This window comes from Phaseolus vulgaris, chromosome 3, assembly GCF_051622355.1.
Source record: "Phaseolus vulgaris cultivar YP4 chromosome 3, ASM5162235v1, whole genome shotgun sequence".
Classification (NCBI taxonomy): Eukaryota; Viridiplantae; Streptophyta; class Magnoliopsida; order Fabales; family Fabaceae; genus Phaseolus; species Phaseolus vulgaris.
Window position 1 is genome coordinate 48,910,604 of NC_143500.1, and position 15,382 is coordinate 48,925,985.

General features: G+C 35.1%; 1 protein-coding gene across 1 annotated transcript; it reads left to right on the top strand.

The window, feature by feature from the left end:
* The first annotated feature begins 904 nt into the window (after nucleotides 1-904).
* Nucleotides 905-15,119, top strand: LOC137808266 (MRG family protein). Its single transcript, XM_068609295.2, has 11 exons — nucleotides 905-1,140; nucleotides 1,731-1,784; nucleotides 2,028-2,041; nucleotides 2,428-2,573; nucleotides 3,474-3,509; nucleotides 3,859-3,899; nucleotides 4,267-4,368; nucleotides 13,105-13,184; nucleotides 13,352-13,521; nucleotides 14,136-14,220; nucleotides 14,671-15,119. The coding sequence occupies exons 1-11, from the start codon at nucleotides 1,003-1,005 to the stop codon at nucleotides 14,759-14,761; spliced, it is 957 nt and encodes a 318-aa protein (XP_068465396.1). The 5' UTR covers nucleotides 905-1,002; the 3' UTR covers nucleotides 14,762-15,119.
* Nucleotides 15,120-15,382: the final 263 nt, after the last annotated feature.

The window sequence follows — 15,382 nt, forward strand, 5'->3', positions numbered from 1 at the left end:
AACAAATTATTGAAAACCACAACCAAACATCAAAAGTTAAAAAATGCATTATGAATTCACGAATCCATAAGTCAAAATAAGCATTATGAATCCACCAATACATAAGCCAAAAAAATGCATTTTGGATCCACCAATCCATATGTCAAAAAATACATTCCGAATTCACCAATGCATAAATAAAAAAAAATGAATTATGGATCCACCAATCCATAAATATCTCGAAACCCTTTCTAGAAATCTATAAACACCATAATAGTGTTTTTTCAAATAAAAATGGCAAGGTTAGTTTTGGTACTTTAAAAAATGTAGGGGAGTAAAAAGAAAAATGTTGGGGTGCAGGATGAAACACCCAATTAGTTATTGGGAAGTCGACCTCTATGTTTGGGCTTGGGCCATCTAAATTAAAACACCCACTTAAGGCTGTTTCTTCCCGCACCCTAACAACAATTTTTTTCCTGCATCCCATCATTTTTTAAGAAGACTGTTTTACCTCTTTTAAAAATGATTTCCAGATTTCTCTTTCCGAAATATTTTTGGAACATATTTTTTGGAACACATTTTATTAATTCTGGATTTATTAATCCGGAAATAAAAAAAATGTACTGTGGAAAGGATATTCCAGAATGATTTTTGTCTTTTGAATTTCTATTTTGAAAACACTCTTTAGTTACAAAACCCCTATTCTTTAAATAAGTTTTAATTACGAAATCCATATTCCAAAATTAAATAAAACTGTAAAAGGGTAATTTCAGCATTTTAAAGAATGTAGGGGTACAAGAAGAAAAAATGTAAGGGTGCAGAAACTCCCCCACTTAATTGTGTATCTTAATGTATTATTTGTTATACATTATATTATATTATATATAATATGTAAAATAAGGGAACAACTAAAAAAATCCAAAAAGGTCCCACCTCGGTAGAGTAGGCACTTTATTTTGTTCACTCAGAGCGTGTCGTTTTCCAGTTCCCGCCCAGTTCCATTTCGCTCGCTCCAACTCCACCATGGGAAATTCGTCCAAGGACGATTCCGCCACCTCCGTCGACGCCTCCGCTGGCGACGTTCAGCCCTCCAATTCCGGCGTCTACTCCGAGGGCGAGAAAGTGCTCGCCTATCATGGTCCTCGCATCTACGAAGCCAAGGCACCTTTTACCTCTCCCCTTCCCTTCTCTTTCAATTTTCTTTTTCAACGTTTTCTTTTCTTGATTCTTTCCAGTTCTTCTTGTTCTTTTCGTTTGGAATTTTATAATTACCGTTTCCGAAACAAACGGAAAGTTTGCCGTTGCTAAATACTCAGTAACCATTCCGCACTGGGGTTTTTCTGTGTTGGGGATTTTTTATCATTTGTTTTGTCTGTAAAATTAGCCAATTCTCCTTTCTTTGACTGAATTGTGACTTAGCAGTTTTTCTTGTTATGTTAAGGATAAACTTTGAGAGGTCTTTTTACGGTTTCTCGCCATTTACCCTATTTTCTGTTGTTCATTTTAATTTATCTATAAAATTTTAATGGTGATTATATCGCGTCACTTGTAATTTTCTATCGTGTGATTGATTTCATGTTGTTGTTAGGGTTATTTCAATCAGTCTTTGTTGGGCTACGTTTGCCTAATGTAAGGTTTCGCAGTAAATAACAGTTGTGATATAATTTACTGCAGACAGAGTGCGTTTTTATACTGGTTTTTCCCTTGTCTTTTTGTAGTTGTGACCTAATCTACTGTCTCATTTATGTCAGGTGCAAAAAACTGAGATCAGAAAGAGTGAATGGAAATACTTTGTTCACTACCTTGTAAGTTCAACCATAAGATTTCTTCCCCTGCAGCCTAATTTACTTCATTCTGTAACGGCTTAGTCGTTTCTTTTGATCACTCATCTCTTGAGTGTTCCTTGATTTAACTTTTCAAATTGATTAAAGTTTTAGCCTGAAAGAATTGAAGTCCTCAATCTCACTTAAAATGTTAAACATTTGAAAATTTCAAATGATTATGGGATATGCTATTGATTTTAGTTGTTTCATTTACTATTTTTGCAGGGCTGGAGTAAAAAGTGAGTTTCTTATCTTTCACTTGTTTCATTTAATGTAACAGAGGTACAAATGGCAACCTTTCCATGACAATTCAACCTTTCAGTTCACAATGTGTTATGGAATATTATAATTGTTGTTGTGTACATGGTGTGACTCAAAATTGCTTAAGAAAAAAAACATCAAGTGAGAAACAGAGTTAGTACTTGCAAAATTTCCAAGTGAAGCTCTCATTTTAAATGGCAATGAAAGTAGAACATAAGGTACTTGTTGCAAGGCTGTGTAATAATTAATCTATAGATTTTAGAGAGAATCATCTTCATATTTTTGGCTATAATTATTTGATATTAATGATTATTTTCCAAGCAAAAGGTTACACAGAATCATTAAAATGTGTATTTCCGAACAGTTGGGACGAATGGGTAGGTGAGGACAGGTTAATGAAACATACGGAAGAGAATGTAATGAAACAGTTGGCCCTAGACAAAAAGCAAAATGTAGACAAGAATGTTAAGTCTGGGCGTTCAACACAAGCAAAGGGCAAAACTTCTACAGGTAATCAGTGCTCTCTTTCAAATGGTGATAATTTACCATGACGTTTCTTGAAGCTTTTGCTTATCTAGTTTGTTCTTAATGAATCTGAAGTCCGCTAGTTCATGATTGGAAAGATTAAATATTTTCTTTTCATGACTCTCTTTAACATTTGGATTGTGCATTTATTGAATTTTATAATTTCAATTGTTGTGCCTATTTTTTCTTTTTGTTTTTACCTAAAGGTTATTTTGCTTGCTTATATATACATATATACATATATACATATTATACATGTCTATATAAATATATATGATATCCGTAAGTTGCAGATGTGGAATCCTTAAGGCCCGTTTTTTACTAAAGGTTATGTGCTTTACGTTCTGAATGAGTGATCAATAGTGACTAATGAGGTCTGCAAAGGGACCTTCAACAATGGACCTATGATAGTTTTGGTCAACATTTTATTTTGAAGATAGTTGGTTTTTATTGGTAAAGGGATATTTAGACTGTTCAAAGGAAAAGGAATCAAGATAATATGTCTAGACTTATCAGGTGCTTTGCATGCAAATTTCTACTGTACAAACAATGTAGTAGGTTTTGATAAATGATAATATTAATAAGTACATTTGATTTCCTTTTAACACACTACTTTTGGGAAACAAAGTGAGTGTTACCTCTGACTAAAATTAACTCTGGTCCTTCCATATAAGCACAGGCATTTTTGTGATGTCATCTCAAAATTGTTACAGTATATTCAACCATCTGTTATTGAAATCCAATTTCCCCTGTTTTAAATACTTGACAATACGTGTACACAGTTGGACAGGGACCAAATCCTTTTTTCTGTATCGTGTTGGAAAGACTATACTTTGACTAATTTTTGCTAGCTTGATATTTTTACATTTGTTTTGTATGCTGCAGATGCCAAAGCGGATAAAGAGGATGTCAAGAATAATGGTATTCATTAAATTTTATCCTTCACTTTCCTTTTTTGCATGTGCATCCTGCTTGAACACACACATGTAGATATGCATTTTTAAGTAACAAATCTTTGTACTTTTTTTGTCTTTGAAATTTTTAACTTGGCCTTCAGCCATCTCATTTTTATTTAGGCTTGACCCTGGCCCACACTAGCCCAATATTTTTACTTTTACAATAAAGCCCAACACATTACAGTACTTAAAAGTTGGACCTCTTCTCATTTGAATGTAATGGAATTGTCGATTTGTTGAGTTTAAAAATGTTATGTTTTCTTGCACAGTAGAATTTTTATGCACTAATAAGTTATACCTTAAACTCTTTGCAGTGTCTAAAGGAAAGAAACGAAAGATTGATTCTGGAGTTGAGGTTTGGTTTATTTTGTGGTTTAATTACATTCCTGGCGTTCTTTATTCTTAATTCTTAAACCCTGAAAGATTTATCATTTGCATTCAATTTCTCTTCATATAATGAATTAACTGGTGGTTTGTTTGCTTTTCATTTCATATGATAAAATCAAAATGCCATCATACATACCAGGTGTTCTAAAGGAGTAAGGATGAAACTAAAAATAATAATAAGATGAAGAGGTTCAGATTTCAATCTTTGTTTCCTTAATAAAATGAAAATACCTGAGTTTTTGTTTGATATTTGATTAAATGTTTTCGGAATTTCTAATTTTTGCCTCTACTCTCATATGAAAATATTCTGCTAAGTGTTGTTTTCTAATTTTTAGAAGGGCAGCGGGTCTGTTGAAAAGCTTGTCAAGATTCAAATACCTGCAACATTAAAGAAACAACTTGTTGATGATTGGGACTCCGTGATTCAGCAGGATAAGGTACAAGGAAAACTATTAAAGTCACTCTTTGTAGTTGTCCTCTCATATATGTTAAGTGTTAGAATAGGTAATCTTAAATAGATATTATCGAAAAGCTGCAATATGCTTGTGCTGTTCCTAGTCTTTGGATATGATCTTTCTTATTCTTTTCTCTTTCCTATCATTCATTGTATCCGAGTTTCCAATGTCATATAAAGTTCCAATATATATGAGAACCTAAGAGATGGGAATTGAACTCTCTAATTTATTCTCTATTCTTTTGTATTCATTTCAAGTTGGTACTAGAGTCTATCCTAGCAAGGTTTGCTGGGCTGGCCTATTGTGCCACCTGCTATCAGGCTACTATTGGACCATCCACAAATATTTAATCTCACGTTTAAGAAGTTTAGGTGTTGGTGTGATGGGGTCTAAGAGAAAACAAACGAGAGGAACAAAGTGAAACTCTTATTATTTCATCACACTTGAATTAAGATTACATTAAGAGCTATTGTTAATAATAGCTGACAAAGGTAAAAACTAACATCTGTAAAAACTAACTATATTTATTTATACTAGCATCCCCCCTCAAACTCAAGAAGATTTTTCACTAGAAAAACTCTTCATGTTGAGTTTGCCTCTAAGAAAAGCAAATGAGCTGAAGAGAAAGGCTTGGTCAGCACATCTGATCATTGATCAAGGGCGAGAATATGATAAATTTAGAGTTGATTTGCCATAATCTTCTCCCACACAAGGAAAACATCAATCTCCATGTGTTTATTGTGATTATGAAATACCGGATTGTGAGCAATAGACACAACACTTCGATTGTCACAAAGAAGAACAAAGAACATTAGTAAAGGAAACTTGCAATTCAATAAGCAACATAGAAATCCATGTTAATTCAGTGGAATTTTGAGCCAAACTTCTATACTCAGCCTTAGTACTAGAACAAGCAGTAACTTGCGCTTTTGAGACCACCAAGATAATAAATTGGGACTAAGGAAGATGGCTGCTCCTGAAGTAGAACATCTATCATCAATGTTTGATGCCCAATCAACATCATGAAAGGCTTTTAAAGGACAAAGGTTGAGCAAGAGATGCAGGCTGAAATTGTAATCCATGAAACAAAGTACCTTTAAGATATTGTAGTATTCGTTTTACCACAACCCAATGAGAATTCTGTGGTTTGGCCATAAAATGACAAACTTTGTTCAGAGCAAAGCTGATTTCTGGTCTTGTAAATATTTCAAAGCATCTACTACTAAGTGATATAAGGTAGGGCCTGAAAATAGATCAACCTCAAACTTGGATAACTTGCAATTAGAAAACCATAGGGGAAGAAATGGAATGAACTTATGCCATATGTGTGTTGTGAAGTAAATCTCAAATATATTTGCTTTGAGTCATGATAATAGACTTATTGGGTCAATGTTTAATTTCAAGACCAAGAAAAAGTTGCATTAAGTTTGGTTGGATTATCTTGAATCAAAGTAACAAAGATACCAATGATTATGATATCATCAACATAGACCAGAAAATATATAACTTGGGATTGCTTTCTGTATATAAAAAGAGAGGAGTCACATTTGCTAACAAATCCAAATTGTGCAGTTTGTAGCCTGTCAAACCATTGTCATGGTGCTTGTTTTAATCCATAGAGAGCTTTATTTAATTTGCAAACAAGAGATTTGTCATTCACTTCAAATCTAGGATGTTGTGTCATATAAATTGTTTCTTCAAGGAGACCATTCAAAAAGACATTATTGACATCAAGTTGAAACAATTTCCATCCATAGGAGATAGTAAAAGCAAGAACAATTCTGATTGTAAGAGGCTTCGCTACTAGAAAAAGGTTTCATGAAAATCAAAGCCATGTACTTGATGAAACCCCTTAGCTACCAATCTTGCTTTATATTTATTTATAGAACCGTCTCAATTTTCCTTGAATCTAAATACCCACTTACTGCCAGCAATCCGTCTATGAGGAGGTAGAGACACTAAGTCCCATGTCTTTTGCTGCGTAAGAGCTTCATATTCCTTAAGTGCTTGCTTAACACTTGGAGGTTCAGAATGAGAGGGAAACAATGAGAAGAAGAATTATGGATTGAAAAGAAGCATGGAATGAGTCTTCATTACTGGTGCAGTTTTAGAAACAGAGACAAAGGCAAAGGGTGATGAGTGAGCTGTATTAGGAATAGAGACAGACTCAGAAGATAGTGAGTTAGAGGTTTAGATGGTGTAGTACTAGACTCAGGTGTAACAAAAGTAATTGGTAAAGGATTTGGAATTTTGAGGTGGTGTAAGAGTGAGACTTAAGCTAAAATACAAATTTAGATCTTTGACAGAGTAGGGTGCATGAGGAAAATGATCAGCATAAGAAAACCTATGTTCATTAAACAGAACATCCTTGGAGATATATACTTTTCCACTTGATGATAGACACTCATAACCCTTGTGAATTTGAGAATATCCTAAGAACAAACCCTCCTCAGATTTAAAATCAAGTTTATGAGGACGATAAGGTTTAGTGGAAAGAAATAGATGAAATATATTTCTGAGATATCTTACAAATGTGATTACAGTCTCTATTTATAGACTGTTTTACAACCTAATTAAAGAAAGAAATAATAGACAATGAAAGCCAGAAATAATGAGTGTTTAAAGTTGTACAAATCAAATAAAATCAAATCACTACCAAATCTGTCCTAATAAATATAAAATGGAATCTGCACTTAATTATAACATAATTCTCCTGATTATGCAACACTCCCCCCTCAAGTTGGTGAATGTATATCTATCATTCCCAACTTGCAAGTAAGATCTTCGAATTGTTTTGTGGAAAGTCCCTTAGTAAACATATCTGCCAATTGGAGTCTTGAAGGGATGTACTCAGTGGCTATAAGACCATCATCCAACTTCTCTTTAATAAAGTGTCGGTCTATCTCTACGTGCTTTGTTCGATCATGTTGAACCGGATTGTGTGCAATACTGATAGCGGACTTATTATCACATGCCAAACCCATAGGAGCTTCATATTTTATTTTTAGGTCATCAAGTATAATCTTCATCCATAAGAGTTCACACACCCCTTGAGCCATGGCTCTAAATTCTGCCTCTGCACTTGATCTTGCAACTACATTTTGCTTCTTGCTCCTCCATGTCACCAGATTTCCACCCAAGAACATGCAGTACCCTGTGGTGGATCTCCTATCAACAATCGACCCTGCATAGTCAGCATCAGTATATACTTTCACGGATAAGTTTTTCCCCTTTTTGAATAGCAATCCTTTTCCTGGAGAGGCTTTTAAGTACTGAATAATTTTATCTACTGCCTGCAAGTGTCTTTCTCTTGGATCATGCATAAATTGACTAACCACACTAACCGCATAGGCTATATCTGGCCTAGTGTGTGAAAGATAAATGAGTTTTCCCACAAGTCTTTGATATTGTGTCTTCTCCACTTTTGGGTTTTCCTCATCATTCCCAATCCTATGATTTTGCTCTATTGGCACTCCAGTGGGCTTACAACCCAACTTACCAATCTCTTTGAGAAGATCAAGGATGTATTTCCTTTGAGAAATAAAGATGCCCTGTCTCGAGTAAGCAACCTCTATCCCAAGGAAGTACTTCAGCTTCCCAAGATCCTTCATTTCAAATTGAGCAGCTAGTCTCTCCCTCAAATTTTGTTTTTCAATCTCATCATCACCTGTAATAATCATATCATCTACATAGACCAAAAGTAGAGTGAGTTTACCATTCTGAGAATGTTTTATAAACAGAGTATGGTCACCTTGGCTTTGTCGGTACCCCAAAGATACCATAGCTTGAGTAAACCTTCCAAACCAAGCACGAGGTGATTGTTTAAGACCATATAGGGCCTTCTTAAGTCTGCACGCCTTATTCCCTTCATTAACAATACCATAACCAGGTGGAATCTCCATGTATACTTCTTCCTCCAAGCTTCCATGCAAGAAGGCATTTTTAACATCAAATTGATGCATTGCCCAACCAAAGTGTGCTGCCAGGGAGAGAATAATCCTGACGGTATTCATTTTTGCCACTGGAGCAAAAGTCTCTTCATAATCGATCCCATAGGTTTGAGTGTACCCTTTTGCAACCAACCTTGCTTTATACCGATCGAGTGTGCCATCAGACTTATACTTAACTGTGTATATCCACCTACAACCCACTGCTTTCTTATCTTTTGGTCTCTCTACAATCTCCCAAGTCTCATTCCTTTCTAACGTGCTCATTTCTTCATTCATGGCTCGAATCCAGTTCTCATCTTTTAAGGCTTCTTGTACCGATGAAGGGATTTTGATAGAATCAATAGCTGAAAGAAAACTCTGGTGCTGCATAGAAAGTTTTTCTGTAGACACAAATTGGGATATAGGATATTTGGCACAAGATCTTTTTTCTTTTCTCAAGGCAATAGGTAAATCATTTAGGTTAGGTTCAAAAGCAATATTTAAGGTGTCCTCAAGAGTCTAACTGGTATGAGTTCTTACCTCCGGTTCAGACAATTGAAGTTGCTGTTCGACCAGGACGGGTTCTTGTTGCCTTCGCTGATATTGTTTTCCAAAATATTTGTCTTCATTATTCTTCTCTGGTAATGATGTTGGTGCAGGGTCTTTGTCATCCTCCCTAAGAACGAAATCCTGCAACAAAGGAAAAGGTGGCAACTCAAGGTCCTCAGCTTCTTGAATACTCTCCCCCTGAAGCTGAGAACTAGGAAAGAAAGACTCTGTTTCATGGAAGGTGACATCTTTGGAAATATACACTTTACGACTTTGAGGATGATAACATTTGTACCCCTTTTTGTTGGGGGCATAACCGATGAAGACACATTTGATGGCACGAGGATCTAACTTACCCCGATAAGGACTATGAACATGGACAAAAGCAGGACAACCAAAGACACGATTATGAAGACTATTCAACATGGGAATAGAAGGATAGAATGTGGTCATAACCTGAATAGGAGTAACACCCTCTAAAACCCGAGAGGGTAATCTATTAATCAAATAAGTGGCAGTCAGGACTGCTTCCCCCCAGTAAGATCTAGGAACAGATGTTTGGAAAAGTAAAGCTCGAGTAACCTCAAGGAGATGACGATTTTTCCTTTCAGCAACCCCATTTTGTTGAGGAGTGTCCACACAGGTTAATTCATGAACAACTCCATTTTCCTCAAGGAACTTGGAAAGGTTTTGGTTCACATATTCTCTTCCATTATCAGAACGCAATCTCTTAATTGGACTTTCAAATTGTGTTTGAATCATTCTGTAAAACTTTACAAACAAGTGAAAAACTTCAGACTTATCTTTCATGAGGAATATCCAAGTAACCCGAGTACAATCATCAATAAATGAAACAAACCATTTTGCACCCGAGATATTAGGAATAGGTGAAGGTCCCCATACATCTGAATGAATAAGATCAAAAGGTTTAGAACTTTTATTACCATTGGGAGGAAAAGTTGTCCGATGGTGTTTAGCAAACTGACAAACATCATAATGAAATGACTCAGCAGACACTTTTGTAAATAAAACAGGAAATAAGGACTTTAGGGTACTAAATGGAGGATGACCAAGACGTCTGTGTTGAAGCCATATTTGAGAGGATGACCAAGATTCACGACCTTGCTGAAAATTAGAAGTGTGTGCCTGTAGTCTAGCACCCTTTTTACTTTCTTCATGTTGTAAATAATATAACCCGCCCTGCTCTTTAGCAATTCCAATAGTCTTCCCCGTGGCAAGATCCTGAAAAACACAATGGGAAGGGAAAAATACCACTGCACAATTTAAATCTTGGGTAATCTTTTGAATAGACAAGAGGTTATTGGATAGTTTGGGAACATGAAGCACATTTTTTAAAGGAAATGAAGGTTGAAGGTGAATGTTACCACAACCATTAATGGGGGTAGTGGAACCATTAGCAACAGTAATATATGGCTTACCGGATAAAGTAGTGTAGGATGGAAAAAAAGAGGAATGAGGTGTCATATGATCAGTAGCACCAGAGTCTATAATCCAGATATTTTCAGTACTAGAAGCATTAAAGGATAAAAAACTAGAACTCTTACCACTCATAGTAAAGGAACAATAGCTAGATGGCTTACTAAGGGAGTCCATGAGAGTTCAAAACCAACTTTTTTCAGATTGGCAAAATTTGATCCTGTTCACGCACAAAAAAAAATCCGCCGGAAAAATTTTCCGGTGGCGGTTTCCGGCGAGCAGTGGCAGTTCTGGCGAGCGACGGAAGTGGTGGTCGGTGGTGGTGGTCGGCGGTGGTCAATGGCGGTGGCAGTAACGGTCAATGGTGCAAGGTGGTGGTGGTGATCAATGGAGAAAGGATAAGGAAAATAAAAAGTTGCAGCAATGAAGGCTGTCCAACAAAAAAAATAATTGCAGCAATGAAGGCTGTCAAGAAAAATGATTACAGCAATGAAGGCTGTCAAGGAAAATGATTACAGCAATGAAGGCTAAAAAAAAATAAATTGCGGAAGCAGAGTAGGTATCAGAGCCATTTTGAGCCTATCCTAGCGAGTATTTGTTGGGCCTATCGTGCCACCCGCTATCGGGCCGCTATCGGACCACCCAAAATATATAGTTCCACGCACGAGCTTCTATCTATCACTCTCGGCGTGAGGGGAGTGTGTTGGAGATCCCACATCGACTAGAGATAAGGACATTTCATAATATATAAATGGGTGCAAACCTCACCTTATTGAACCGGTTTTATGGGGCTGAGTTAGGCTTAAAGTCCACTCTGTAATAGGTTTTAATAAAGGAAAGTAAGCACAACCAAAAAGCTTTGAGAAAAAAAATAAAAATCTTAATCTTTATTAAAGAGAACAAAATAAGGTATTGCAAAGTTTAGAGAGGCTGTAGGAAGCCTATTTATAAGATGTACAACAGGGGTAAAGGCATAGTCCCAACATTGTAAAGGAAGAGAAGCATGATGCAATAAAGTGAGACCCAAATCAACAATGTCTCTTTTTTTTCCCTTTCAACAGCATCATTTTGATGATGTGTATGAGGACAAATGAAATGAGTCTGTGATTAATACCATGATGGGCTTAAAAGTTAGTAAAATGTTGATATTGTCCACTGTAATCAAATTGAATATTTTTTAATTTTTGAATTAACCTTTAACTCAACCATTGATTTGAAGGTTTGAAAAAAATCAATGTTCTAGCTTTAGATTTTATTGGAAAAATCCAAGTGAACCTTAAATAGGTATCAATAAAGGGCACATAATATTTATATCCTACATGAGGTAAGGTGAACAGGTCCCCAAAGATCAATGAACTTAGTTCTAAAGGAGAATAGACAAATTTAACATGAGTCATTACAATTTGCATTACATGATTGTTTGGATGACCAAGTCTCTTGTGCCACAAGCGGACATTGTTTTGTACAGAAGACAAATTGACAATATTTGCTTTATTTGTATCAGCTTTAGCACTACTAAACAAAGAGCTAGTTGTGGCCGAGCAACTGCGAAATTTAGTGGTTGATTGCAATTGAGGGGGATGAAATCAATTGTCATTTTATTTGAGAAAAGTTCTTGCCTAAAGAAATATGTACTGAGTTTGTTGGATCCAGTGATCAACTTGCATGTGTTAACAAAATCCTTGAGATTGTCATTTATTTGTTCTAAGTTTGGCACATATAATTTGTATGCTCCAACCTGAGAGAGACTATAATAGGTCTTCTTAAATGGACTTTATTGAAAAGCTGATGTGCTTTGTGCTGTACCTAATTTGTAGATATGACATGTCTTATTCTTTTGTCTTTCCTCTCATTCATTGTATCTGAACTTCCAATGTCATTATAAATACGAGAACCTGAGAAGGGGGAGTCAAGCTCTCTAATTTATTCTCTATTCTTTTGTATTCATTTCAAGTCTAAGAATATGCACATTTATAGAGTAAGATTTTATCCATGTTTATGGTAAAGGTGATCATAGCCCCCTGAAACCTCGAGCCAAGTTTTAACGTAACAGCAATTTGAAGCCATCTGACTGTGGTTTAGAGGGGCAGTTAGTGTTAGTTAGGGCTGTCATTCTGACTTTTATAATTTACGAGAAACCAATGCTTCTTGGTGGTCCTTTCACAAGGATAAACCCTTGGAAGAGAAAAGGAGAATTCTTTCACTCATTTTCTGTAGTCTGTTCCATTTCATTCTGCAATAATCAGTTTTTTTTAGGTTCCTAAACAGGATAGACAGACCACAATAGTTCAGTGAAACCTGTCTTAGTAAATTGTTGATAATATCATTCATTATAACTAAAGGTTTTGGCTCTTCTGAAGTGAGAAATGTACTGTAGAGGAGGATTAAGTGTAGGGTGACGAGAGTTGATCTGGAAATTAACAGTGAGATTTAAACTGAACTGCAACTCAACTCATGAATAGCACGTGTGTGTCTTCTCAAAATTTCCCGTATTTGTTTGGCCTTACTTTCCCCCAGAAGGCAATCTTCTTGGTTCTTCAGATTTCAGATATAATTCTTTATTAATTTTCTGAGCAAGTTAAAGAGAATTATGGCACTCAAGTTCCATGGTTGAATTATATGATACAATACATTTTTGAGTTTTTCTTTTTTGGCTTAGAGTTTGTTGATGATGGTGTTGTTTTGGTATTGATGCTATGATGGACTTTTTAATACTGTCTTATTTAATCATCACTTTAAAAAGTTATAGTCCATTTTAATGTGTGAATCATTCCATAATGTTTTCTTTTGTTGTTCCCTGTAGCTCGTAAAACTTCCTCGTTCACCAACTGTTGATGAAATTCTGACAAAGTACCTTGATCACAAATCAAAGAAGGATGGCATGTAAGAATTGATGGATAGTTAAAAATTCTTATCCTTCCTCCCTTTCTATTCTGGCTTGATAGTTTTATTATTTATTCATCTCGTACATTTAATTGTTTCTATTAGATGCAAGCTTGGGACACCTTATACTAACGAGGAAACCATGCACTATTTCTGTGTGATAACAGGGCTCCTGATTCAATAGGAGAAATTTTGAAAGGAATAAGGTGTTATTTTGATAAAGCATTGCCTATGATGCTCTTATACAAAAAAGAACGCAAACAATACAATGATGCAATTGTGGATAATGTATCTCCCTCAACCATTTATGGAGCTGAGCATTTATTGCGCCTCTTTGGTATGATTATTACTCTTTGCTGATCCTAAGTGTATTTGAAAAAAGGATATTGTGCTCGTGAACACCCTGTGTTTGCATTGTCTTGGTGGTACACGCTTACTCTTTATCCTCACTTTTGATTTTTTCCCTTAATTTGAGTGGTTCTAATAGTTCACTCTTTATCTGCTAAATTAAAAGACATTACTCTTCATCCCTTCTCTCATGTTTTTCTTTCTTTCTTTTGAGGGTGATTTTGAGTTAGTATTAAGAGAAGGTTCTGTCAGCTTTGCTTGATGAAAGTTGAAATTTTCACATTTTTTGTCATTTAATGTTTCATTGCTAGTTGCAAGAATATGATTTTAAGTTTCGATCCCATCAAAGTTTTAAGTTACCTAATTTTTTATCTGCCTGTAAAATGTAGACATCTCTGCTCATTTAATGTTTCCTGGCTAGTTGCAAGAGTTTAGTTGAGTTTCAATTCCATTAATGTATATTTGTGTTTCTAGTCTTTACGATGATGGAATATAGTTATTAGGAGCATAGCATTTGAATGTTACCCTGGATCAACATATCTTATTGGATTTTATACTATGTTTTGCAAAACGATCATGTATTTTTCTCTCTTGTTCTTGCAGTAAAGTTACCTGAGCTTTTGACTTATGTAACTATTGAGGAGGAAACATTGAATCGCTTGCAGCAGAAATTGCTCGACTTTCTCAAGTAAAAACCGAAACCCAGTTCATTCATTATATTTAGAAAATTAGACACTACTATTACTATGGAAATCCCATTACTTTTCAAAGTGTTCCAATACATACTGCACTATATAATCTGAAATAATGACACCATTGTCAAACTATTCGTTAATATATCTCCTCTTCGTAACCTTGATTACAATTTCATTTTGTAGCAACACATTGAAGTTAATTTCCATCTAGAAATCAAAAGAAATTCAGTTTTTAATAACTGTTCACTTACTGATATATGTTTTCGGTGATTAAGTGAATAAAGTAAAAGAAATGTGTACTTTCCCGGCATAGTTCACTTGTATCACTTTTCCGTTGGGGAATGTATTTCTTTTCCTGTCAGGCTAAATAGGGTAATTTTTTAAAAATTGTTATGGTTAAGGTTTTGCTGCTGATGGTTTTTGTTAAAATAAAATTTTTGTAGGTTTTTGCAGAAAAATCAAAGTACTTTCTTTCTCTCGGCATACGAGGGCACCAAAGTCTCCGAAGGAAAAGGAAAGGGGAATGATGAATGAGAGGAAACGTTGAATCCTTGGTCTTCATCCTGTTGTACTCTTAATTGTTATAGACAGTATCTTCTTTCCCTTGAAAAATTAAGGGAAGAAACTCAATTGTTGTTGTAAGAATATTGACTAATTCATTCTTTAATTTTTAAAGTTTATACAAATACAATGAAAATGTTTGGTGGCTGAGGTATATATTATTTTTATATGTTACCTCTTAAGGTCTGGGAGGGATGAGCCGAAAAGGATCTCATGCTTGCATGTATCTAGCCTATAAGTTGGTTGGGCTATCCCCGAGTCTTTTTTTATTCATGTCAAACAAAGTAAAGTTATGCTCTGACATCGGAAAATAGTTTACCCCGTTCATTCATGAATTATAATGTCATGTCCATTAAGTCTTTTGGTTTTAGCCTAAATATTTAGAAAGCTTAAATTCGAATTCAGGATTCAGAGTGTATTTTCCGATTTAGAAAATATCTTTTAAATTTTAGAATTCAAAATACAATTTGTTATTATGAATTTTAGAGTTAAAAAATCTACTGATTATACAATTTACAAATAAAAAAAAATCCAACACTTTTTGGTTAAGAGTGATTTTGGATTTGGAAAGATTTATAAAGGTGCATAATGAAG